The sequence below is a fragment of the Pristis pectinata genome, chromosome 16 (genome assembly GCF_009764475.1).
Source record: "Pristis pectinata isolate sPriPec2 chromosome 16, sPriPec2.1.pri, whole genome shotgun sequence".
Classification (NCBI taxonomy): Eukaryota; Metazoa; Chordata; class Chondrichthyes; order Rhinopristiformes; family Pristidae; genus Pristis; species Pristis pectinata.
This window is the reverse complement of record NC_067420.1, coordinates 3,079,957-3,104,148: the sequence shown is the minus strand read 5'-3', so window position 1 is coordinate 3,104,148 and position 24,192 is coordinate 3,079,957. Positions and strand designations below refer to the sequence as shown.

General features: G+C 46.8%; 1 protein-coding gene across 1 annotated transcript in view; it reads right to left on the bottom strand.

Annotated features, from left to right (window-relative positions):
- The window catches only part of LOC127578705 (solute carrier family 12 member 5-like), a 490,113-nt gene that overhangs the window by 8,910 nt on the left and 457,011 nt on the right, over positions 1-24,192 (bottom strand). Inside the window, 10 exon segments of the mRNA XM_052031027.1 lie at positions 4,238-4,295; positions 4,297-4,372; positions 5,432-5,446; positions 5,695-5,882; positions 7,913-7,980; positions 7,983-8,026; positions 10,321-10,439; positions 12,027-12,158; positions 19,401-19,570; positions 23,023-23,218. Of these exon segments, the coding sequence (XP_051886987.1) occupies positions 4,238-4,295; positions 4,297-4,372; positions 5,432-5,446; positions 5,695-5,882; positions 7,913-7,980; positions 7,983-8,026; positions 10,321-10,439; positions 12,027-12,158; positions 19,401-19,570; positions 23,023-23,218 (1,066 nt within the window).

The following is a 24,192-nucleotide window of genomic DNA, read 5'->3' as shown; positions in this document are numbered from 1 at the left end:
CTCCGACAGCCCTCCACACTATCCACAACACCGCCGATCTTAGTGTCGTCTGCAAACTTACTAACCCAGCCTTCCACCCCTTCATCTAAGTCATCTATAAATATCACAAAAAGTAGAGGTCCCAGAACCGATCCCTGCGGGACACCACTAGTCACTGCCCTCCAATCTGAGGGCACTCCCTCCACTATAACCCTCTGCTTTCTACAGGCAAGCCAATTCCTAATCCACACAGCCAAGCTTCCCTGGTTCCCTTGGCCTCTGACCTTCTGAAGAAGCCTACCATGAGAAACCTTATCAAACGACTTACTAAAATCCATATAGAACACATCCACCGCACTACCCTCATCAATCTTCCTTGTCACCTCCTCAAAGAACTCTATCAGGCTTGTGAGGCAAGATCTTCCCTTCACAAAGCCATGCTGGCTGTCCCTAATCAGTCCATGATTCTCTAGGTGTTCATAGATCCTATCTCTTAGAATCCTTTCTAACAGCTTACCCACCACAGGCGTGAGACTCACCGGTCTGTAATTCCCTGGACTATCCCTACTACCTTTTTTGAACAAGGGGACAACATTTGCCACCCTCCAATCCTCCGGCACCATCCCCGTGGACAATGAGGACTCAAAGATTCTTACCAGTGGTTCAACAATCTCCTCCCTCGCCTCTCGAAGCAGCCTGGGGAAAATCCCGTCAGGGCCCGGAGATTTATCTGTCTTGATATTATTTAACAACTTCAACACATCCTCTCTCTTGATACCTACAACCTCGAGAACATTACCCTTACCAGCACTCCCTTCCGTGTCATCAAGACCCCTCTCCTTGGTGAATACTGAAGAGAAGTACTCATTGAGAACTTCTCCCACTTCCGTCGCCTCCAGGCAAATTCTCCCACCTTTGTCTTTAATCGGACCTACCTTTACCCTAGCCATCCTCCTACCCTTCACATATGTGAAAAAGGCCTTGGGATTTTCCTTAACCCTACTAGCCAATGCCTTTTCATGTCCCCTTCTAGCTCTCCTCAGCCCTTTCTTAAGTTCCTTCCTTGCTACTCTATATTCCTCATGGGCCCTGTCTGAACCTCGCTGCTTATACCTCATGTACGCTACCTTCTTCTCCCTAACTAGTCGTTCCACCTCTCTCGTCACCCACGGTTCCTTCACCCTGCCATTCCTTCTCTGCCTCACCGGGACATATTTATCCCTAACATCCTGCATAAGATCCCTGAACATCGACCACATCTCCATGGTACATTTTCCTTCAAAAAGGACATCCCAATTTACACTCCCAAGTTCTCTCCTTATAGCCTCATAGTTCGACCTTCCCCAATTAAATATCTTCTTGTCCTCTCTGCACCTGTCCCTGTCCATGACAATTTTAAAGGTTATGGAGCAATGGTCACTGTCCCCTAAATGTTCACCCACCAATAGATCCTTCACCTGTCCCGGTTCATTTCCTAAAACTGGATCTAGCATGGCATTCCCTCTAGTCGACCCGTCAACATACTGCGTCAGGAATCCCTCCTGGACACATTTAACAAATTCCATCCTATCTAAACCTTTGGCACTAAGCAGGTTCAAGTCTATATTTGGGAAGTTGAAGTCTCCCATTATAACAACCCTGTTATTTTTGCTTCTCTCCAAACACTGCCTGCCAATCTGCTCCTCTGTATCTCTACTGCTACCGGGAGGCCTATAGAATACTCCTAGTAGAGTAACTGCTCCTTTCTTGTTCCTTAATTCCACCCATACGGATTCTAGAGATGATCCTTCTACAACATCCATTCTTTCCGCAGCCGTAACAGTGTCCCTGACCAGTATCGCCACCCGTCCTCCTCTTCTCCCCCCTTCCCTATCCCTCTTAAAACACCAAAAACCAGGAATATTCAATATCCATTCCTGCCCTGACATCAGCCACGTCTCAGTAATAGCCACAATATCATAGTCTCCCATACTTATCCAAGCCCTCGGTTCATCCCCCTTATTCCTGACGCTTCTTGCATTTAAGTAAACACACTTCAGTCCATCTACCTTACTACTTTTATAGCCTGTATTCTGCTTCTCCTTCCCCAAAGCCTCTCTACCTGTTAGATCTGACTTTTCCCCATCCCCTTCTTCCTCTGACCTACTCCTCCGGTTCCCTTCCCCCTCACAAACTAGTTTAAACCCTCCCGAACCACCCTAGCAAACCTAGCTGCAAGGATATTGGCCCCCTTCTGGTTCGGGTGTAACCCGTCCTCTCTGTACAGGTCCCACCTTCCCGAGAAGAGATCCCAATGATCCAGAAATCTAAAACCCTCCCTCCTGCACCAACTTCTCAGCCACGCATTTATCTGCCACCTCCTCCTGTTCCTGCCTTCACTATCGCGTGGCACCGGCAGCAATACCGAGATTGCTACCCTTGAGGTCCTGTTCCTCAGTCTTCTGCCTAGCTCCCTGAACTCGCTCTTCAGGACCTCATCCCCCTTCCTACCTATGTCGTTGGTGCCAACATGGACCACAACTTCTGGCTGCTCTCCCTCCCGCTCAAGAATCCTGTGGACCCGATCAGTGACATCCCGGACCCTGGCACCTGGGAGGCAACATACCATCCGGGATTCATGCTCACTGCCACAGAACCTCCTATCTGTTTCCCTGACTATCGAGTCCCTTATCACTACCACACGTCTCCTTCCCACCCTTCCCCTCTGAGCAGCAGTACCAGTCCCAGTGCCAGAGATCTGGTTACTGCAGCTAGGCCCCTGCAGGTCATCCCCCTCAACAGCCTCCGAGGCGGAAAACCTGTTACCGAGGGGAACAGCCTCTGGGGTTCCCTGCTCCGTCTGCCTGCCTGACTTCTTCTTCCTCTTCCGTCCCCTGACAGTCACCATTCTATTTGCATCCTGAACCTCAGATGTACCTGCTCTAAGGGGGCTGACTGTCACCTGATGGACCGTGTCTACATAACTCCCTCCCTCCTTTACGCTGCGCAGTGTTTGTAGCTGCGACTCCAGCTCATCAACTCTGAGCTGAAGTTCGTCCAGCCTCAAGCACTTACTGCAGATGTGGCCATCTTGGACCGCAGCAAGGTCCACGAGTTCCCACGTCAAACAGCTGCAGCATATGACCATGTCCTCCATCTGACTACCTTGTTTTTTTCCCCTAGTTAATCCCACCTACAAGTCAATAATAGACAACAGGTAAATCTTACCTTCACCTACTTACCAGCTACTTATCCTCCTTGCCCCTTCACGCCGAAGCCCCTTGAGCCAAAGCCCGACCACTCTGCTGCCTCTCACTCAGCTGCCCGCTCCGACGCTGCCCGCTCTATAGGCAGTTTGCTTTTTTAAGCTGCCCGCGCCGCGTCTGCGCAGTCCAGCCCCCACTTACAAAAGCAAGCTATAAAGATCTAACCCTTACACTTAAAACCCTAATAAAAGTGATAAACAGAAATAAAAACATTATAAACTTTATAACATTGGTCACTATATGTACATCCTCTCCAGTTCCCTTATATATACTGTACATAGATGTCAATCACCTATTGCTTTTCAGGGAATGTGCCCACTCTCTTATCTGTTCTCAGCTGCCTTCATAGCTACTGTGTCTCTCTCTGTTAACTTTAGCTCACTCATCTTCTTTCCTTCCAGTTACATTAAAACTTACTCTTTCTTGTCTGTGTTTCCTTTTGAAGTGATGAGCCTCCGATCAAAGCCGTCATTGTGTGCCACATGTTGACATTAAAGCAACCTTTAGGTCGCACAGTAATTGCTCATTGACATCGAAACTGTTATATCAATTGCTTTGACCATTACAACCATTATCAGTTAGCCATTTCTCTGAAATTGGAGATAGTTATTCCTGGTCTCCCAAGTGCTTTTTCATATGTATGGGCTGTATACAAGTCAGGCGTTCATAACCTGGGAAGGACCTGTAACAGTCATTGGTTGGCACTGTGTTTTCTTGTAAGATGTTTAACAGTTCTTCAACTCCTGTTGAAAGCTTTTCAACCAAGTTAGACTAATCTTCATTCCACCATTCCTCTCTGAGTGGAGGTGGTGCATTGTATATTGTGGGGAGAAGAATTTAGAACTCTGGCAGACAAATAATAGGGTTATTCAAAATAGATTCAGACTTTGAAATAAAATCCTACAACCTTAACCTCCTACCTCAGATGCTGCTTTCCAGTTGGTTAAATATTAGAAAATAAAGAGTTAACTTTGTTACTTCACTACGTTTTTCTGCTCCTTAGGAAAGGATACAGTTTTCATCTCCATTCCGATTTTTCGGAGGTCCAGGCATGTTCAGGAGGACCAGCTTTTGCATCTTGAGACTTCTTCACAATGACTTCATTCAGCTTCACGGCAGTGTGCATCCGCCGGACGTTTGATTGATTTCTGATTGACAGAGAAATCATTATCCTTTGTACTGCAAATTAATGAAGGGTGTTGAAACGGATACAAAACTGATGTGTTTGTGCCGATGAGAAAGCGATTGCTAAACTGCAGCTGTACCTGCCGGTGACGGAGTGTGACATTTTAATACCTTTACAAGGTGAAGAAGCGGGGAACTAAAATAAATACTGCAGCATTAAAATAGACATACAACAGCCATACCAACAATTAATACCGTCAGTCTGGAGCACTGCTAGACTTTCACCGAGGTTATTAACACATTTCCAAAAATCACTATTTTCAGAATGTTAATAACAGTACATCAAATGTCTACTTCATCGCTCTGATTTTGATAGGTATATCACAACGTACAATCCGAAGCAAACATATATTTAATATTGCAGGTACTTAATGCTGAAAAAACTACCAAGCAGCCTTGGGTTTGTCCTGTAAACAAACACACGATATTCCCCGGGGAATGACATATCACCAGCAGAGGAGTGGAATAAGGCAGTACAGAAATGGTGGTCTTTGCCCCACGATTTTTTTTATTTACAGTGTGGTAACAGGCCCTTCAGGCCCAATGAGTTCGCGCCGCCCATTTTAAACCCAAATTAACCTACCCGCACGTCTTGCAATGTGGGAGGAAACCAGAGCACCCGGAGGAAACCCACGCAGACACGGGGAGAACGTACAAACTCCTTACAGACAGCGACGGGAATCGAACCCCGATCGCTGGCGCTGTAATAGTGTCGCGCTAACCGCTACGCTACCGTGCAAGAGGAAAGTTTAGCATCACACTTTCACTCAGTATATCCCACCCTGTAGTTTGTGTTCCTCCCGGTTCTTTTGCCAGTCACCTGTTCCAGAGCACTGAATAGCCCAAAACAACAGTCAGTATTGAGGGCTTATAAAGCAAAACCTCTCAGTCAAAAGACACTCTCATTATCTGTGTCAAAAGGCAGTGAAAGATACATTCCTGTAAATGCACATAAACCAAGTCTACAAATCTATCAATGGATAAAGAAGCAATAAGATGGGAAAACAATAAATTTGACTTACAGATTCTCCCACTCACTGGTAGCATATAGAAAGTGAGAAAAGAAACAAATTAAAATTACTAATGACTCTGACATGGATGTTGATTATAAAATGCACATTGCAACTTTAAGAAAGTTTAAAACCGAGCAAAGTATAAAGGTCCTAATATTTGCATACACTAGTACAAATATATCAATCTCACTTAATTTACCAGAATGTAAGTGTAGTTATATAACTCATCAGTTTTTCCCTTGCCTGACCCATTTCAGATGAAGTATACTCACGGTTTCATACTGAAGAGATCTCGGATTTCTTCTGGTGTGACAGGTCCTTTGTTTTTATTTCTGTCTCCTGTTAACTTGTCTTTTGTCCAGGTCATGTGAACTTTCTCTCCAGGTGTGCTCACCTCATCAGCAGGCGACTGAGAGGCTATTGACTGAGTGGAAGCCGTTTTGTCAAGAATCAGCTGAACCTGGAGTGTGGAGTAAAAGAGAAAGTACCGGGAATAAAACAGCATGGGTGGTGTAGAATCTGATCTGGAAAGGGATAAATTGGGGCACCGTAGTGAAGGAGTGGAATTCTAGGCAAAGTGGAAAATTATGAGATTTTTATTTGGTTCTTATCGAAGTCATGGTTATCATCCATCTCCGACTACATTGAGAAGTTAGAGTCAGATGTACTCTATCACAGCTTGGTACGGCAACTGCTCTGCCCGGGACCGCAAGAAACTGCAGAGAGTGTGAACACAGCCCAGCACATCACGGAAATCAGCCTCCCCTCCATGGACTCTGTCTACACTTCTTGCTGCCTCGGTAAAGCAGCCAGCATAATCAAGACCCCACCCACCCCGGACATTCTCTCTTCTCCCCCCTCCCATCGGGCAGAAGGTACAAAAGCCTGAAAGCACGTACCACCAGGCTCAAGGACAGCTTCTACCCCGCTGTTATAAGACTATTGAACGGTTCCCTAGTACAATAAAATGGACTCTTGACCTCACAATCTACCTCGTTATGACCTTGCACCTTATTGTCTGCCTACACTGCACTTTTTCCTGCAGCTGTTACAACTTTATTCTGCATTCTGTTATTGTTTTCTTTGTACTGCCTCGATGCACTGTGTAATGAAATGATCTGCATGAACGATATGCAAGGCAAGTTTTTCACTTTACCTCAGTACAAGTGACAGTATAAACCAATTCTAATTTCAATACTGTTTAAGAGAATTTGCTGAGAATTTCTGGATTTTCATCTGTATGCAAGTTTGAGGTAAATGTGGAAATGATGTTTGCAGAAGATTGTTCTTGGTGCTAGGGACCACAGCACTGGGGTGTTCTGGGCACAGTACTACTGCAGGTAGTACAGTTTCCAGTGACCTGGGTTCAATGCTGACCTCTGGCCTGCCTTGTGGAGTTTTCACATTCTCCCTGTGACCATGTAAGATTTCCCTAGGAGCTCCTGTTTCCACCCACATCCAAAGACACGTTTGCATGGTTATAGGGAAATAATGGGGGGGGGGGGGGGGGATAGGATTCATGGGATTGCTCTGAGAGCTGGCAGACAGTTGATGGCCCAAAATGGCCTATTTCTGTGTTGGAAGGAAACACGTGCAGTGTTTGCTGCAGAGCATCTTGTGGATAATAAGTACAAACAACTGTACAACAATGGCAGTGCAGCAGTGGTGGAGGGGGTTTCAGAGAAATGACCGGGACACAACACAGAAAACTTGGAAAGAATGTAAGTGGTAAAAGAATTTCGATAAAACATTGCTCAAGTTATCAAGAGACTGCCTTTCTTATCTGTATTCAAGGTGAACTCCTGTTTCACTGGACTCTTTCTGTCGAATGCCAAACCTTATCAAAGAATCCCATGTTATGGCTCTGTACTAAGGAGTACTTGATAAGGAAGAAAATCATTCTACATTAAAAACAAAAAGAGCCATGAGAGGGCCAGGAGTTACGTTCCCAGCCAAAAATTGATGAAACTCTACAAGGGAATTGTGAACACCAACCACTGAACAAACAAAAGGCACTGAGCCTAAAGAGTTTTTAGAAGTTTCAGAGGTCTGCCATTCAATCAAAGCATGCCCATTGTGCAGTAAAAACACACAGAAGGTGAGACTCTCTTTTGATGCATGCAGAAAGCTGGCATTTGGCAATTGGCTCTGCAGGTATGTCTGCCCAACTTTTCCTCTCATTATAGTTGGTAGAAAAAACACAATCAGGCAAGGCCCTGTACTGGCCCGTCAACTTCCTGTCAGGGAGGGAGTAGTTCGCGGGGTTGGGGGGGAGTGAAGCAGTGTTTAGCTGTGATGCTCCTGCCACTGTAATCTGTGGAAGGTTGGTGGATCAGTGGGTTACTTCTCTTGTCCATTAATTTCTTATGTTCTTTTGCAACTTTTCAATTCAGTTCAACGTGGCGCACATTTCAGCGCTTTGTTCCTGTCAACCCTTTGGATCCATTAATGAGGTTGGAAAGCACGAATCATTTGCTCCAATCGCCATACCTCCTCCTCGGGTTTCTCCTCAGCACTTCCCTCCTGTTCGTCCTGGGAGCTCAGGCGCAGCTTGGCTTCGCTGGATGTTTACGACGAATGGAGCCACGCGACTCGTCGGTGATACTTGAATCTGGCAAACAGAGAAAGCAACAAATGGAGTAGATCATCTAAAGAACATTGACATCTGTAGTTCAGGAAATGACCCCGGTGACTGAGAGAAGTTCAGGGAGACATTATAGATCCTCAATGACTGATTTTGGTTTTTTTGTGTGAAGATATTTAATATTTTCTCCTCTTTAGTAACTTCCTTCCCTTGAGGAAGATGGGAAGGAACCCTGATGTTATTACCAGGTTCCTGGATGAACCTTCAGTATGGTGATGATCCTGAGGCACAATGGTTAAACCTATTCCTTGTTTCAGCTCAACCTGCCTTCCCAGTGCATCAGCCACCTTCAAATGTGTGTGTTGTTTGCGCTGATGATATGCCACCAAGCAATGAATTGACTGGTCAGCAGTTTGGGAGTTCACAACGTTCAGTGCTGCTCCTTGGTATTGTAACTGACATTTTTTAAATTTGGGGATAAGTGGTTACCTTTTTGGAATTTCCTTTCTCATTCCTTCGACGTTTCTTCTTTCCTCTGTGTCCTGTTTCTGTTAAGATCAGGATTCAGGATCCTGTACTCTCATTCTTCCCAGGGACCTCAGTATTGGGGGAAGCCTTTCCTACATTGTGACAGTGACAACACTTCAAAACTATTCATGCTGCATGCACAACTTGGGCAGACCTGAGACTGTGAAAGGCATTCAATAGTGAAAGTTTTCTTTGAACCCAACTTCCTCCAGTCTCAAATCTGAATTGGCAACATATTGCATCTTGACTTCCCATGTTCTCTTCCTGCAACGATGCACTTCACTGCATGATTACGTCTCGATATAAAATATCACAGCTGTTCCGATTAATATTGGAAACGCCGAGGTATCAGTTAACAGCAATTGTTTAACTACTGCCTATCAGTTATCTCAGCCCCCTACTCTACTCCCGATATATTGATAACAGCGTGGCCAGATTCTGCTACAATTCCATTGACAAGTTTGCAGATGACACCACCTTGGTGGGCCATATCTCAAATAATGGTGATCGAAGTACAGGGATGGAGATAGAGAGCCTAGTGACGTGGTGTTATGACAACAAGCTTTCCTCAATGTCAGCAAAACAAAAGAGCTGGTCATTGACTTCAGGAAGGGGGGCGGTGTACACTGTTTACATCACGATGCTGAGATCAAGAGGGTTGAGAGTTTCAGGTTCCTAGGAGTGAACATCACCAATAGCCTGTCCTGGTCCAACCATGTAGACGCCACGGCCAAGAAAGCTCACCAGCGCCTCTACTTGCTCAGGAGGCTAAAGACATTTGTCATGTCACTTTGACCCTCACTAATTTTTATTGATGCACCAAAGAAAGCATCCTATCCGGATGCATCACGGCTTGGTATGGCAACTGCTCTGCCCAGGACCGCAAGAAAACTGCAGAGAGTTGTGGACACAGCTCAGCACATCACGGAAACCAGCCTCCCCTCCATGGACTCTGTCTACACTTCTCGCTGCCTCGGTAAAGCAGCCAGCATAATCAAAGTCCCCACCCAACCCGGATATTCTCTCTTCTCCCCCCTCCCATTCGGGCAGAAGATACAAAGCCTGAAAGCACATACCACCAGGCTCAAGGACAGCTTCTATCCTGCTGTTATAAGACTATTGAATGGTCCCTTAGTACAACTAGATGGACTCTTGACCTCACAATCTACCTTGTTATGACCTTGCACCTTATTGTCTGCCTGCACTGCACTTTCTCTGTAATTGCAACACTTATTCTGCATTCTGTTATGTTTTCCTTTGTACAACCTCAATGCACTGTTGTAATGCATTGATCTGTATGGACAGCATGCAAGACAAGTTTTTCAGTGTACCTCGGTACATGTGACAATAAACCAATTTATCAGTTCACCAATTTATCTCTTCCATACAGTCAGGGACTATTGTAGGGTGTATAAGTCAGAGACGCAGTTAAAAATCAATAGCCCCAGGCACTGAACCACACTCTCTACAAGTGCAGGACATTTACTGGTGGCTCAAAAATACCGTATATTCTTCTAACATGTTGTTCACAGAAAGATCTTTAACCTTAGCAAAACAAATTAATATTATCACGCAGTTACATTCCCCAATAATTCAGTCCACTCCAGGGTCTGAACTTCCGATGTATGGTTCAGTACACAGAGGGTGCATTTCCTGGAACTTTATTCTCCAGCTTTGTCCTGTACTCGTGTGGGTTAACAACATTTTAATAAAATAAATTCTATATTCTAAGATTTTATAATTCAAACCAGTAGCCAGAACAAGATCTGACTTGAGTCGAAGTAACTGATCCCATACCTCACGCTCCCTCTCGTTCTTCGTCAGCTGCATTTCCTTCAGGATCTGTGACCTCTGCTCCATCATTAGTGTTCGCTCGTAAGTGTAAGCTGAGATGTCACTGTCGTGCTGTGGAGCAGAACAAGGCAGGGGTCAGGATAAACCACGCCTACTTCAACTGGTCCTGTGAACTTCCAGTGAGTAAAATCTCGATGTGGCAGCAAGGTGGGTGAGGGAAGAGGGAAGAGGAGATGTGGAGGATGGGGAGTTGGGGTGGGCGTAGTGTTGAGAACAGGAGATGGGGTGGGAGGAGGGGTTTGTTGGAGCTCAGTGGGTGTTACGGGTGTCAGGTAGGGGGTATGACCGTGTAAGACGTAGGTGGTGTTTCGGGCAGGGGTGTTGATGTTGGGGAGGGGAGTATCAGGATTGGACTGTTGCGGTACACTGGGGGTGCTTGGGATGGGGGTGCGATAGTGGAAGGGGAAGTGAGTGTTGGGGGCTTGGAGGCTTGTTATGGAGAGGGGATGCTGGGGATGTTGGGAGTGCTGGGTGTAGGTCGGAATGTTGGGTGTAGGTTGTGTTCTTGGCTGTAGGTGGGGTGTGTTCGGAGTAGGTGGGGTGTGTTGGGTGTAGGTGGGGTGTGTTGGGTGTAGGTGTGTTGTGTTGGGTGTAGGTGGGGTGTGTTGGGAGTAGGTGGGGTGTGTTGGGTGTAGTTGGGGTGTGTTGGGTGTAGGTGTGTTGTGTTGGGAGTAGGTGGGGTGTGTTCGGAGTAGGTGGGGTGTGTTGGGTGTAGGTGTGTTGTGTTGGGTGTAGGTGTGTTTGTGTTGGGTGTAGGTGGGGTGTGTTGGGAGTAGGTGGGGTGTGTTGGGTGTAGGTGGGTGTGTTGGGTGTAGGTGTGTTGTGTTGGGTGTAGGTGGGGTGTGTTGGGAGTAGGTGGGGTGTGTTGGGTGTAGGTGGGGTGTGTTGGGTGTAGGTGTGTTGTGGTGGGTGTAGGTGGGGTGTGTTGGGAGTAGGTGGGGTGTGTTGGGTGTAGGTGGGGTGTGTTGGAGTGTATTAGAGATAAAACCTAGGTCCAATTTTGGGAAAAAAGGGGAAATTCTTCTCTGTTCCTGTTGAGCAATCGATAGAAGTTTGTGTGTGTTGAGGTTTCCTGATTCTTTTACTGCAGTGACGGGTTACTTTGGCTGCCCTTCTATTTCCCAGGACTGTGAATTCCCCTGCAGCAGGAGGTCAGGGTGCCCAGCTGGTAAGCTGGAGAGCTTCTGCATCTGCCGGCAGTCACAGGGACCAGAAGCTGGTTCAGAAAGTAGTATTAAGGCGCAATTTGGTCTGAGGTTTCATTTCATTTTGTGTGATGCGGCTCTAGTTCTAAATAGTAGGTACCTTTGTTAACCTTCTTCTCTTTGGATCAACAATGCAGCTGTAACCCAATGCTATCCTCACTGGATGGTTAAAAAAAGTAAAAATCTCTTTCCAGGAGAACTTAACATGTACAGATGCCTTCCACTTGGGCCTAGAACAACTACCAATTCTAATTCTTTGTGTACAGGCCTATTCCGAGAACAGGTCTTTGCTTGGAGTGAGTTCCATTTGTCACAGACAGAATGTGCTTACTGACAGCTCATAAGTCCTCCCCTTTTTCTTTTATTCCTTTGGCATAAAGGACAGGAAAAGTTACTTATCTACATATCTCCATATTTCACCGGCATCTCATACCATCTCTACGACTTCCACCTCGGCCACAATCCGCAGGTGATAGAGGAAGACAGTAAGGTCCTTCTTCATCTGAATGCTGTTATCTTCCATTTGGGCCACTGTAAAAATGCGCATCTTGCACTTCTTCCACACCTACCAGTCAATGAAAGGCCAGAAAGAGGCTCAGCAATGTTTTGTAGAATACAGCTCTACAATGAGCAATTTTACAATGAAGATATGTGTCTGGGATCGGTTACTTTCCCTGAAGCCTTGGTGTGTCCTCTACAATGAAACATTGGGTTGTCTCTTTCCTTCAAAGAACGTCAGACATTCCAAAATGTCAGTAATGACTTGGAAGCATCGAGCCATATATAAGATGAGAATATTATCTTTCATCAGTCCTGGAAGTGTGACCATATAATTTCTTTGGGAGGTATGCTCGATTCTTGGGTTCCTGCCACATCATGGAATTTTTTGGATTGTGATGGAGCAGAACCTCTGCTTATGGACATTTTGGGTTCCTAATAACTTGGCTCATTCAGTTGCTGGTTTAGGATATTATGCTGAGTCAGATGAGGTGTTCCAGTCTCTGGATGGAGAGGGGTGGGGAAGGATGGGGTGGGTGGGATGTTCTGGTGCAGGCAAGCTTGGAAGTAGCACCGGAGGTTTTCTCAGGAATGGGAGATGAGTGTTCTTGACTGACTGTGCAATGGACCTTTAAACCGTTAGGGGTAAACGAGCAGCTGAAATGTGACGACACTTTTGTGGTGCTCAACAGTGCTATGCGGTTGATTTAGCAAACTGCACAAAACAGCCCACCAGTCGGCACGACTTTGGTGCTTTCACTGAGACTGTGAGGAGTCTCACCTAGTATATCCCATGTTTTGTTTTAGTTGAATGTCCCGGTGTACCTGAAACACTGAGACTCCCTCTGTGATCATTAATGATTGGGCTCTCCAAAGTGCACAGTTGAATTTTCTTATCTGGATACAAAACAGGCAGTGTAACTTAAAAGCAATTAATCTTTAAGCCAGTAAATTGATCCTGATAATTTGATTAACACAGGTTATCAATGGTTTACTCATCCCGGTGTGTCACTAGAGGACAAAAATATTTTCTAACTTTTGGAAGTTATTGATTCCAAATATCATTGTTACTCTGTTGTTTCATAGATAGTTATAGCTCTGTTATCCAAAGTCATCTCTCAGTGTGAGTGCTAGAACAAGTTATTAAGTGAAGAAAGCAACTCAAAATAATAATCTCACATGCACTTTGCTCATTTATTTTTAGATATCCACTTGCACGGTTTCAATGCTTTCTGCATGAATAAGAAACAAGTCATCGAATGGTGAAAATGAAAAAGCTGTCCTGTACAGGAGCAAATAATTACCCTATGATAGATGTATCCTATTGAATGCAAATACAAAATCCTTAATCGCAAGCACTGACCACAGAATCTGGCTGGAAGTTGAGACTCAGTAAACAGTTTGCAAATCTAGCTCTGTATCCATAGCACAATTCAGACTACTGGCAGCTCCTTGTGGGAAGATACTGTCGCATTAACAGTGTTTACCATTAATATGCAACTGCTCATTAAGAGATTTGCCATGAATTGTGTGTCCTTAGAATCAGTTGGTTGATTTTTGGTGAGGTGTCATTTGTGTGTTTGTCTCACACAGATGGCATTTGGCACTGATTTTACACATTAATTGCCCATTAAACACTATGTGGGAAGTCAGGGACGTAACTTATTAAATGAAGAGTTAATCTCATTTCGGTAACATAATGAGGGATGGCACAGTGGTACAGCGACTACTGCCTCACAGCTCCAGACATCCAGGTTCCATCCTCACCTCCAGTGCTGTCTATGCGGAGTTTGCACATTCTCCCTGTGACCATGTGATCTGGTTACCTCTCATAAGGGTTGGTAGTTTATTGGTCGTGACGTATGCCAAAGGCTGTGCTGGTGCATTGACGGAGATGGTGAAATTCATCACCGATGTTTGACCTAGGGCCTGAATTTTTGAGTGTGGAGTAGTGGAGGCACTTCAGTGGAGGACCATGGTTCAGTGGATGCTGAGTGTAAAGCCCATCTTCTCCGTTGCTCTGGTGAGCGAGTTGGAGACACAGATGGCTGTAACTTGGCACCCTTGACGGTCTCCCTTTGTGACGCAGACCAGGAATTTTTCAAAGCCTTTCTTGGCCTCGTCTGAAGCTTTCAGGGTTGGGATGTATACATGGAGGACTCCAGCTGTTGGTTCGGTGTTAGACTGAGTCAGAGGGCCATTGGGCAATCACTAATCCTACAGTGGGACCAGTTCATTCTTGATGATGATCACTCCAGGAAGATGACGTTCCTCTTCCAGCTGGCCCCTTCTAGAAGAAGGTGTACCATTGCCTTTACCGTTTAAACTGACCATCCCCTGCCTGATGTGTTGCACTCAAGACAGCAACATTGATGTGAATGTGTCTGAATTTCTGAGCCATGATGGCAGGCTGGTGTTCAGGTCTGTCACTGTTGGCTTGTCCAAAAGGGTCCTAACATTCTGGGTCCTGAGCTTCATTATGAAGGTGTTGCCTGTGCTATTAACACATGGGGCAGTTGTTACACACCAGCTTTCACAGAGGCATCACAGAGCAAGGACTTTATCCCATGACAAGGAGGACCAAGACAACTGGAGATCAGACTCTGTCCCGTGGGTATTAATGCTCATATGTAAAGATGGGCACACGCATGGGTACCATCCAACATGTGCGGACTTGTTCACATCCAGGCGCGTGCACATGCACACACACACGCACACACACACACGCGCGCGCACGCGCACACACACACACACACACACACACACACACACACACACACACACACACACACACACACACACACACACACACACACTCTCGTGTGGCCTCAGGTACAGTCCTGGCCCACTGCCTCTCTCCTCTCTTCTCACTCAGTCACCAGCTCCGGTTGCAGACCCTCCGTGTTCCCAGGTGTGGTTGGAGCCAGGGCTGGGGGACTTGAGCTAGGTGTATGGCCAGTGCAGGATACATCTGGACACACGGGCTGGATACACGGCTGGTGCTGAGGCTCAGGGACCTGGGCTGGGGATGGGCGGCTGGTGCTGAGGTCCAGGAATGTGGGAGGGGGATGTGACCAGAGCAAGGGGGTCGGGAACATGGGCTGGGTGTGTGTGGACCGAGCTGGGGTTGGGAACGTGGTCCGGAGCTGGTGGGGTTTAGGAAGGCGGGCTGGATTTGTAACCCAGACCGAGCGTTGGAATGTGTGGCTGGAGCTCAGGGTTCTGGGAACGTGAGCCACGATGCGGGCGACACTCTTCCAGTTCCAGGGAAGTGTTGCCAATGGATGAAAGGCTGCTGCAAACTGCAATGAAGGGAGAAAGTTCTCCCGAGTGACAGGGAGCTGGGCAGGCTGATGACGAACTGTGCAAGCAGGAGGCATTGTCTGTGTGCATGGGGGCCACAGGGAGGTTGAAGGGCTACAGCCAGGCACACCTGGTAGAAAGTCACCAGGAGGTGTCTGTAAAGATTTTGGCGAAGACTGCATTGTAGGTAAATGTGCTTGCCCTCTTGCCTGCAGGAAGGGAAGTCTCTTCTCTTTGAATATGGAATTTGGATGATCTCTAGCTGTGCAAGGTATCAGCAGCAGTATTTTGGACTTAAACCTAGGCTTGGAAGCTCAGTGTCTGTGCCGGTGAAGTTCACAGTGAAAGAGGTTGCAGGAGGTCACAGATCTCCAGAGGGTTCCGGGAGTAGTTTGATTGTTGGTTCCTGGAGCGGCACTGTTACCGGGATTGGTGGAACCCATTTGTCTGTGAGTAATTGAGAATCATCATTTTTAGACCCGTCAGTTAGAAAGTCTCCCTGGAGGTTTACACCCTAAAAAAAGTGCTAGAGAATTTGAATATCCAGCTGAGTAACAAGGAGACAAGTTTCCCACTGGGAGCGAAGTCAGCCGGGAATGTGTGCAAAACTGGTCTGCACCTATTTCGCTAAACTTTCAGCAGGGCAGCACTATATATCTTGGAGTTGAATGAACAAAAAAGAGAAATTTAAATAGTCCAAAAACTTATTCCAATTGGAGCTTGAGATTTGAAACAGTTTAAATTACATTCTTAAATACCTTTCTTCTCACTTTTATTTTCTCTCTTAACCCGACCGTTTCCAATTTTATTTCTTTTTTTGTAACTTATTTGATTCTAATTCCATCTCTCTCCCGTTTGATCCTTGCATTTTGTCAGCTCTGAATTTTCAATGCCTTTCATCAAGATCCTTGACATGCCTTTGACCCAAACATGTGTCTTTCCGGCAAGATATTGCCCTGAAATAGTTTAAACTGAAGGCTAGAAAAATTTTTTTTTAATCGATGTTGCAAGAATTAACCTGTTGTGCCCCTGTGGTATGTTCCCTTCCAGTCTTGGCTTGTACCTACAGTGCATGGCGCTGCTGCCTCAGCAGTGGGTGTAGGCAGTCTACAGCTGTACTCCTGCCTGGATGGCCTGCGTGTTACTGAGAAACCCCCCCAGAGCCAATTAATGTCCAGAATCTACTGTCCTTCACATAAAGTTCTGTCTCTGCTTTCTGTGCTTGAAGTTGTGTATTTACAGTCTGGTACCTGGAGTCCTGTATTTAATGTTCTGTGTTTACTTTCCTGCAGTCTTCTACCTACAGTCCTGAAGTTACAGACCTGTCATTGCTGCCCTCGTACTGTCCTGTACCTGCAGTGGAGTGTCCACAGTCCCTCGTACTGTCCTGTACCTGCAGTGGAGTGTCCACAGTCCCTCGTACTGTCCTGTACCTGCAGTGGAGTGTCCACAGTCCCTCGTACTGTCCTGTACCTGCAGTGGAGTGTCCACAGTCCCTCGTACTGTCCTGTACCTGCAGTGGAGTGTCCACAGTCCCTCGTACTGTCCTGTACCTGCAGTGGAGTGTCCACAGTCCCTCGTACTGTCCTGTACCTGCAGTGGAGTGTCCACAGTCCCTCGTACTGTCCTGTACCTGCAGTGGAGTGTCCACATTCCCTCGTACTGTCCTGTACCTGCAGTGGAGTGTCCACAGTCCCTCGTACTGTCCTGTACCTGCAGTGGAGTGTCCACAGTCCCTCGTACTGTCCTGTACCTGCAGTGGTGTGTCCACAGTCCCTCGTACTGTCCTGTACCTGCAGTGGTGTATCCACAGTCCCTCGTACTGTCCTGTACCTGCAGTGGAGTGTCCACAGTCCCTCGTACTGTCCTGTACCTGCAGTGGAGTGTCCACAGTCCCTCGTACTGTCCTGTACCTGCAGTGGAGTGTCCACAGTCCCTCGTACTGTCCTGTACCTGCAGTGGTGTGTCCACAGTCCCTCGTACTGTCCTGTACCTGCAGTGGAGTGTCCACATTCCCTCGTACTGTCCTGTACCTGCAGTGGAGTGTCCACATTCCCTCGTACTGTCCTGTACCTGCAGTGGTGTATCCACAGTCCCTCTTACTGTCCTGTACCTGCAGTGGAGTGTCCACAGTCCTGTGTACTGTCCTGTACCTGCAGTGGTGTGTCCACATTCCCTCGTACTGTCCTGTACCTGCAGTGGAGTGTCCACATTCCCTCGTACTGTCCTGTACCTGTAGTGGTGTGTCCACATTCCCTCGTACTGTCCTGTACCTGCAGTGGAGTGTCCACATTCCCTCGTACTGTCCTGTACCTGCAGTGGAGTGTCCACATTCCCTCGTACTGTCCTGTACCTGCAGTGGTGTATCCACAGTCACTCGTACTGTCCTGTACCTGCAGTGGAGTGTCCACAGTCCTGTGTACTGTCCTGTACCTGTAGTGGTGTGTCCACAGTCCCTCATACTGTCCTGTACCTGCAGTGGAGTGTCCACAGTCCCTCATACTGTCCTGTACCTGCAGTGGAGTGTCCACAGTCCCGTGTACTGTCCTATACCTGCAGTGGTGTGTACACAGTCCCGTGTACTGTCCTATACCTGCAGTGGTGTGTACACAGTCCTGTGTACTGTCCTGTACCTGCAGTGGTGTGTCCACAGTCCTGTATGCAATCCCAATCCTCCACCCCCATATCTTCAGTCTTGTATTTATCATCCTACAGGTGGTACCTGTATCTACAGTCCTATGTTTACTGAACTACATCTACTCTCTGCAGGTGATACATACCTGCAGGCAAGCACCGACTCTCCTGTGCCTACTCTACCACCCCACGCCTGTATTTACAGTGCTGCAGCTGCTGTGCATTTCACGTTTGGACTTGCAGCCCTCCTGTGACCACAGTTCCATGCCTACAGTCTGACACTAACAGAGCTGTAGCTGCTAACTAGTACCTGCTCTCTGTATCTGTACCTGGGGTCCATTATTTAGAGTCTTGTCTTTAGTTGTTGTCTGCGTCTACAATCCTGGAATGATTGTTCTGTTCCTGAAGTCCTACTTTAACAGTCCTGTATTTCCTGCCCTTGTTGTGCTGTGTCTAAAGTCCTGCAACTGTCCCACTGTAGTCTGTACCAACAGACCTGGGTACAGTCCTATATTTCCATTACTTACAGCCCTGTTTTACAGTCCTGTTACTATGGTTCTGAATCAGCTTTCCTTATTTAATTTCATGGACTTACAGTCACACAATTTTAGTCAATTTGAGTGATTTCAGTGAGATTTACTGCACTTGTGGCTGTTGGTGTAAATTCTGCACAAAGATTGGGTAACTCTGCACAATAATTGAGAACGAGCGTCTCTACTTCCTCAGGATGCTAAAGAAATTCGGCATGTCCCTGTTGACCCTCACCGGTTTTTATTGATGCACCATAGAAAGCATCCTATCAGGATGCATCAAGGTTTGGTCTGGCAACTGCTCTGCCCGTGACCACAAGAAACTGCAAAGAGTTGTGGACACAGCCCCGTGCATCGTGCAAACCAGCCTCCCCACCACAGACTGTGTCTACACTTCCCGCTGCCTCGGTAAGGCAGCCAACACAATCAAAGACCCCACCCACCCTGGACATTCTCTCTTCTCCCCCCTCCCATCGGGCAGAAGATACAAAAGCCTGAAAGCACGTACCACCAGGCTCAAGGACAGCTTCTACCCAGTACGATAAGATGGACTCTTGACTTCTTTACCTCGTTATGGCCTTGCACCTTATTGTCTGCCTGCACTGCACTTTCTCTGTAACTGGGACACATTCTGCATTCTGTATTGTTTTCCCTTGTACTACCTCAAAGCACTGATGTGATGAAATGATCTGTATGGACGGCATGCAAAACAAAGTTTTTCACTGTACCTCGGTACAGGTGACAATAATAAACCAATTTGACAGTAATATCTCTGGACAAGCAGAACTAATCCAACAACACAGCTACACAACAAAGGGATTAACAGAGCAGTTGCTCCTTACCTTGTGCTGTCGGAGGAGGAAAGGAAGCAGCATGAGCATTCCCCCGTCGTGGACTATCCACCAGACATCAATGTAACCCTCAGCGTACCTCTCCTGATTGGACGGGAAGGCTGCAACGTTCTTAGCAACCAGAAGGGCCAGACGACCAGCGGTTGTTTCTCGAACCACTTCTGCGGAAGGAGAGGGTATAAAATGACCTGTTGTTACTCTGACCGCGTGGTTCTCCCACTGGCGTTCACACGGTCTTTTGAAATACATGGAACAAAGAGCGTGGAACAGTCCAGCACTGGACAGGCCATTCAGCCCACGATGTTGTGCTGATCTTGATGCTAATTTGTCCTAAATGTCCTCCCCCTGTGTATCATCCACACCCCTCCATTCCCTTCATATTCATGTGTCTGTCTAAAAGCCTCTTCAACTCCCCCAAACTGCCTGCTTCTACCACTACCCCTGGCGACCCATTCCAGGCACCCACCACTCTCTGTGTAAAAAACTTGCCCCTCACGTCCCCTTAAAACTTCCCCCCTCTAACCTTAAAATCATGTCCTCTGGTGTTTGACATTTCTACCCTGGGGAACAGATTCTGACTGCCTACCCTATCTATGCCTCTCATAATTTGAAAAACCTCTATCAGGTCTCCCCTCAGCCTCCGACACTCTGGGGAGGACAACCCAAGGTTGTCCAACCTTTCCTTGTAGCTCATACCCTCTAATCCAGGCAGCACCCTGGTGAACCTCTTCTGCACCCTCTCCACAGTCTCCACATCCTTCCTGTAACGGGGCGACCAGAACTGCACACAATACCCCAAGTGCGGTCTGACTAAAGTTTTAAACAGCTGCAGCGTGACTTCCTTACTCTTTTACTCAACACCCCTCCCAATGAAGGCAGCCATGCCATACGCCTTCTTTACCACTTTATTTACTTATGTAGCCACTTTCAGTGAACTATGGATCGGGAGCCCAGGAGCTCAAGAACCCTCTGTACCTCAATGTTATTAAGGGGCCAACCATTAACTGTATACTTTCTCCTTTCATTTGACCTCCCAAAGTGCAACACCTCACACCTGCCTGGATTAAACTCCATCTGCCACTTCTCTGCCCATATCTGTAACTGATCTATATCCCGCTGTATTCTTTGATAGTCCTGTACACTGTCCACAGCTCCACCAATCTTGGTGTCATCTGCAAACTTGCTAATCCACCCATCTACATGTTCATCCAGATCATTGATATACATCACACACAACAGAGGTCCCAGCACCGATCCTTGTGGAACACCACTGGTCACGGACCTCCAGCCAGAAAAACAGCCTTCTACCCCTTTTCTCTGTCTTCTACGGGCAAACCAGTTCTGAATCCAAACTTGCCATTCACCTTGGATCCCGTGCATCTTTATCTTCTGAATCAACCTACCATGAGGGACCTTATCAAATGCCTTACTAAAGTCCATGTTGATACCGTCCACTGCCATCCCCTCATCAAGCTCCTTTGTTACCTCCTCAAAAAAACTCAATCAAGTTTGTGAGGCATGACCTGCCCTACACAATGCCATGCTGACTGTCCCTAAGCAGACCGTGCCTTTCCAAATAGGCATAAATCCTATCCCTAAGTATCCTCTCCAATAGCTTCCCTTTCATAATATGAAAGTATATTATTATTTTCATTAACCTATTCAGAAGAAGCAGAGTTCAATGGGATCTGATCAAATACAAGAGAACATAACCTTAACTGAAGCTAATCAAGAATGGAACAATCTTCCTTACAAAGGGAAGCAGGAAGCATGAATTTGATATCGGGTCCTGACGCTGCAATGTTTCCCAACGAAAGATAGCTGCTGTTTCTCAGGCTTGTGTTGGGTCTCATTATAAGACTGTAGGAAGCCAAGTGATCTATCTGTGATATTGGTTCAGTTTTGTTCTTTCCATCAGCACAGTCTGTCTGGCTGGGCATGTCTCACACTCCTACACTTCACACTCCTTTATCTCTGTTCTCCAACTTCCCTCATTTCACAGCTTTCATGAACAAAGGGCCATGTTCCTCCCTCCCTAACTGCCCCCATTAACCCATTAGCCTGATGACCTCATTTACAGCGAATCCAATTTGGGCAATGTTGGTCTCACCCTACCAGAGATATTCCCTTCTTCCTGTCCGCCCATCCCCCACACTTCCCGCAGCTCAGCATTCTTTTCTCTGCTTCCCAGTTCTGACGGAGGGTCCTCAACCTGAAACTTGAACCTTGATTTTCTTTCCACAGGAACTGCCTGACCACTGAGTGTTTCCAGTTTCTGCAGCTCTGTGAAGTTCAGAAATCAGGAAATCCCTTCTTAAAAGATGACTCAGGTCTGAAGGTGATAGATCATTGGACAAGGTTACCTGACACTGACTGATTTAGCAAACAAGGTCTCACCAGCAAATCTGAAACATTCTAGATGTTACATTTGTTAGTTTCTAACTGACAATCATAGAGTCACACAGCATGGAAACAGGCCCTTCTTCCCACCAAATCCATGCTGACCATTACACTAATCCTACTTATTATTCCCATGTTCCCATCAACCTGTCCCGGATTCTACCACTCACTTACATGCTATGGGCAACTTACTGTGGCCAACTAAACTCCTGATCCTAACATCTTTAGGATGTGGGGGTCGGGGGGGGGGGGTGGTGGGGGGAATCGGAGCACCCAGAGGAAACCCATGGAGCCACGGGGAGAACATTCAAACTTCACACAGAGAACACCGAGAATACCCAAGGTCAGGATTGAACCCTGGTCACTGGAGCTGTGAGGCAGCAGCAATACTAACTGTGCCAATGTGCCACCCAAAATGCAAGGGTATTTAATAGTGTTGTATATCAGAATGACTTGATCATGAACGTCTTCTAAACTTTACTGACTCCTTTACCATACCAGATAATTTCATTCTTTCAGACAGTAATAAGTATGACAGACAGGTTTCCTTATGATCTCTGGTAAATAATTCTCATTCACTTATATTTTTCTTCTCCATTCTCACTGAATGTGAGCATTGCAAATTGCAAAGTTACTATCTGACAGGGTGACAGAACAAAAAATGTAAAATGCAGTGTCCTGTGGATGAGATACTGATTCGTCACTCACTGACTCTCAATGGTTGTGAACTCTGACCCTATAAACCTGAGTTATCAGCACAAAGGGCAGGCACGGTAGCGTAGCAGTTAGCGTAACACCATTACAGCGCCAGCGACCCGGGTTCAATTCCAGCCACTGCCTGTAAGGAGTTTGTACGTTCTCCCCGTGTCTGCGTGCGTTTCCTCCGGGTGCTCCGGTTTCCTCCCACGTTCCAAAGACGTACAAGTTAGGAAGTTGTGGGTGTGCTATGTTGGAGCCGGAAGCGCGGCGACACTTGCGGGCTGCCCCCCAGAACACTCTACGCAAAAAGATGCATTTCACAGTGTGTTTTGATGTACACGTGACTTAAAAGAAATCTTATCTTCATGTGGGATTTTGAAAGCAAATGCAACAATTTTTCTACACCTAATTTCCTTCAATCCCTTTTCCTGTGCTGCTTCAGATGACCTCTTTAGAAGTTCTGTGATTTTCAAAGTTACACATACCAATGATATTTTTCCAAAGTTACACATACCAATGATATTTTTCCATGTTCTGGGATCGTCGGATTGCCTCCAGGCTCTCGGCCACCCCATCAGGACCGTGTTGTGCTGCATTCCCCCCAGCCCGCATGACTGGATGAGGTGGGACATGCCATCGCGCAGGTTGGACGATACCACCGCCTGACAGAAGCCCTTCACCTTCTCCACTTCCATCAGACGTTTAATCGACTATCCAGAGAGACACAGAGGGGGCAATGTAACACAGAGAACAATGGGGACAGCTGGTCAGAGACATCGGCACTTGTATAACTGGTTGGTGGAGTGGGCTGTATTGGTCGGAAATAACATGTCTAGTCAACAATACAGAGGATTGATCTGAAATTTTTATTTACAGGTAAGAACATAAGAAACAGGAGCTGGAGTCGGCCATCTGGCCCATCGAGCCTGCTCCGCCATTCAATAAGATCATGGCTGATCTGGCCGTGGACTCAGGTCCACCTACCTGCCTTTTCCCCAGAATCCTTCGTTTTCCTACAATGCAAAAATCTATCTGTGTCTTTAGTCTTTACAAAGTCTTTACAACTTTTTATCCTCTTCCCTGGACCAGTTTGACCCATTGGTTGACAGTTTGTAAATTCCTGAAAAATCTAACTGTAAAGATCTTATAGCATTTATCAAAAGCCTTGAAGTACTTTGGTCAGTGATATCACAGCCAGAACCTTGTATGCTCAGCATAGCTTGGAAATTAAAACAGAAACTTCTGACAAACACGGGTCTCCCCGGGTTATGAAGGCCCGACTTGTGTACATACGGACGAGCCTTTGGGAGACTGGCCGGAGGGATGGGGATGGATTTGTCGGCTGCTGTGGGGCTGCAGGCACCTTCTGCTGGGTGGGAATGGGGCATTTCTGCGTGCTCTTGCCCCCACCCCCTCCCCCCGAGCTGCAACAATCGTGGGCCGGGTTGAACCAAGCAGAGCTGGGAGCTCTGAGCAGACTCGCTCACCGGGTTGGTGACGCTGGCTAGCGGCTGCCCTTCCTGTGCCTGTTCACTGTGACCCTCCCCCACACACTGTTTTCTTTCACTTCTGACTTACAAACAATTTGGGTTACAAACAGTTCTCTGGAAAGGAACCTGTGGCGTGGACTGCCTGTACTCAGCAGGCCAAGCAGCCTCTGAGGACATCCAGCAGTCTCTGGTTT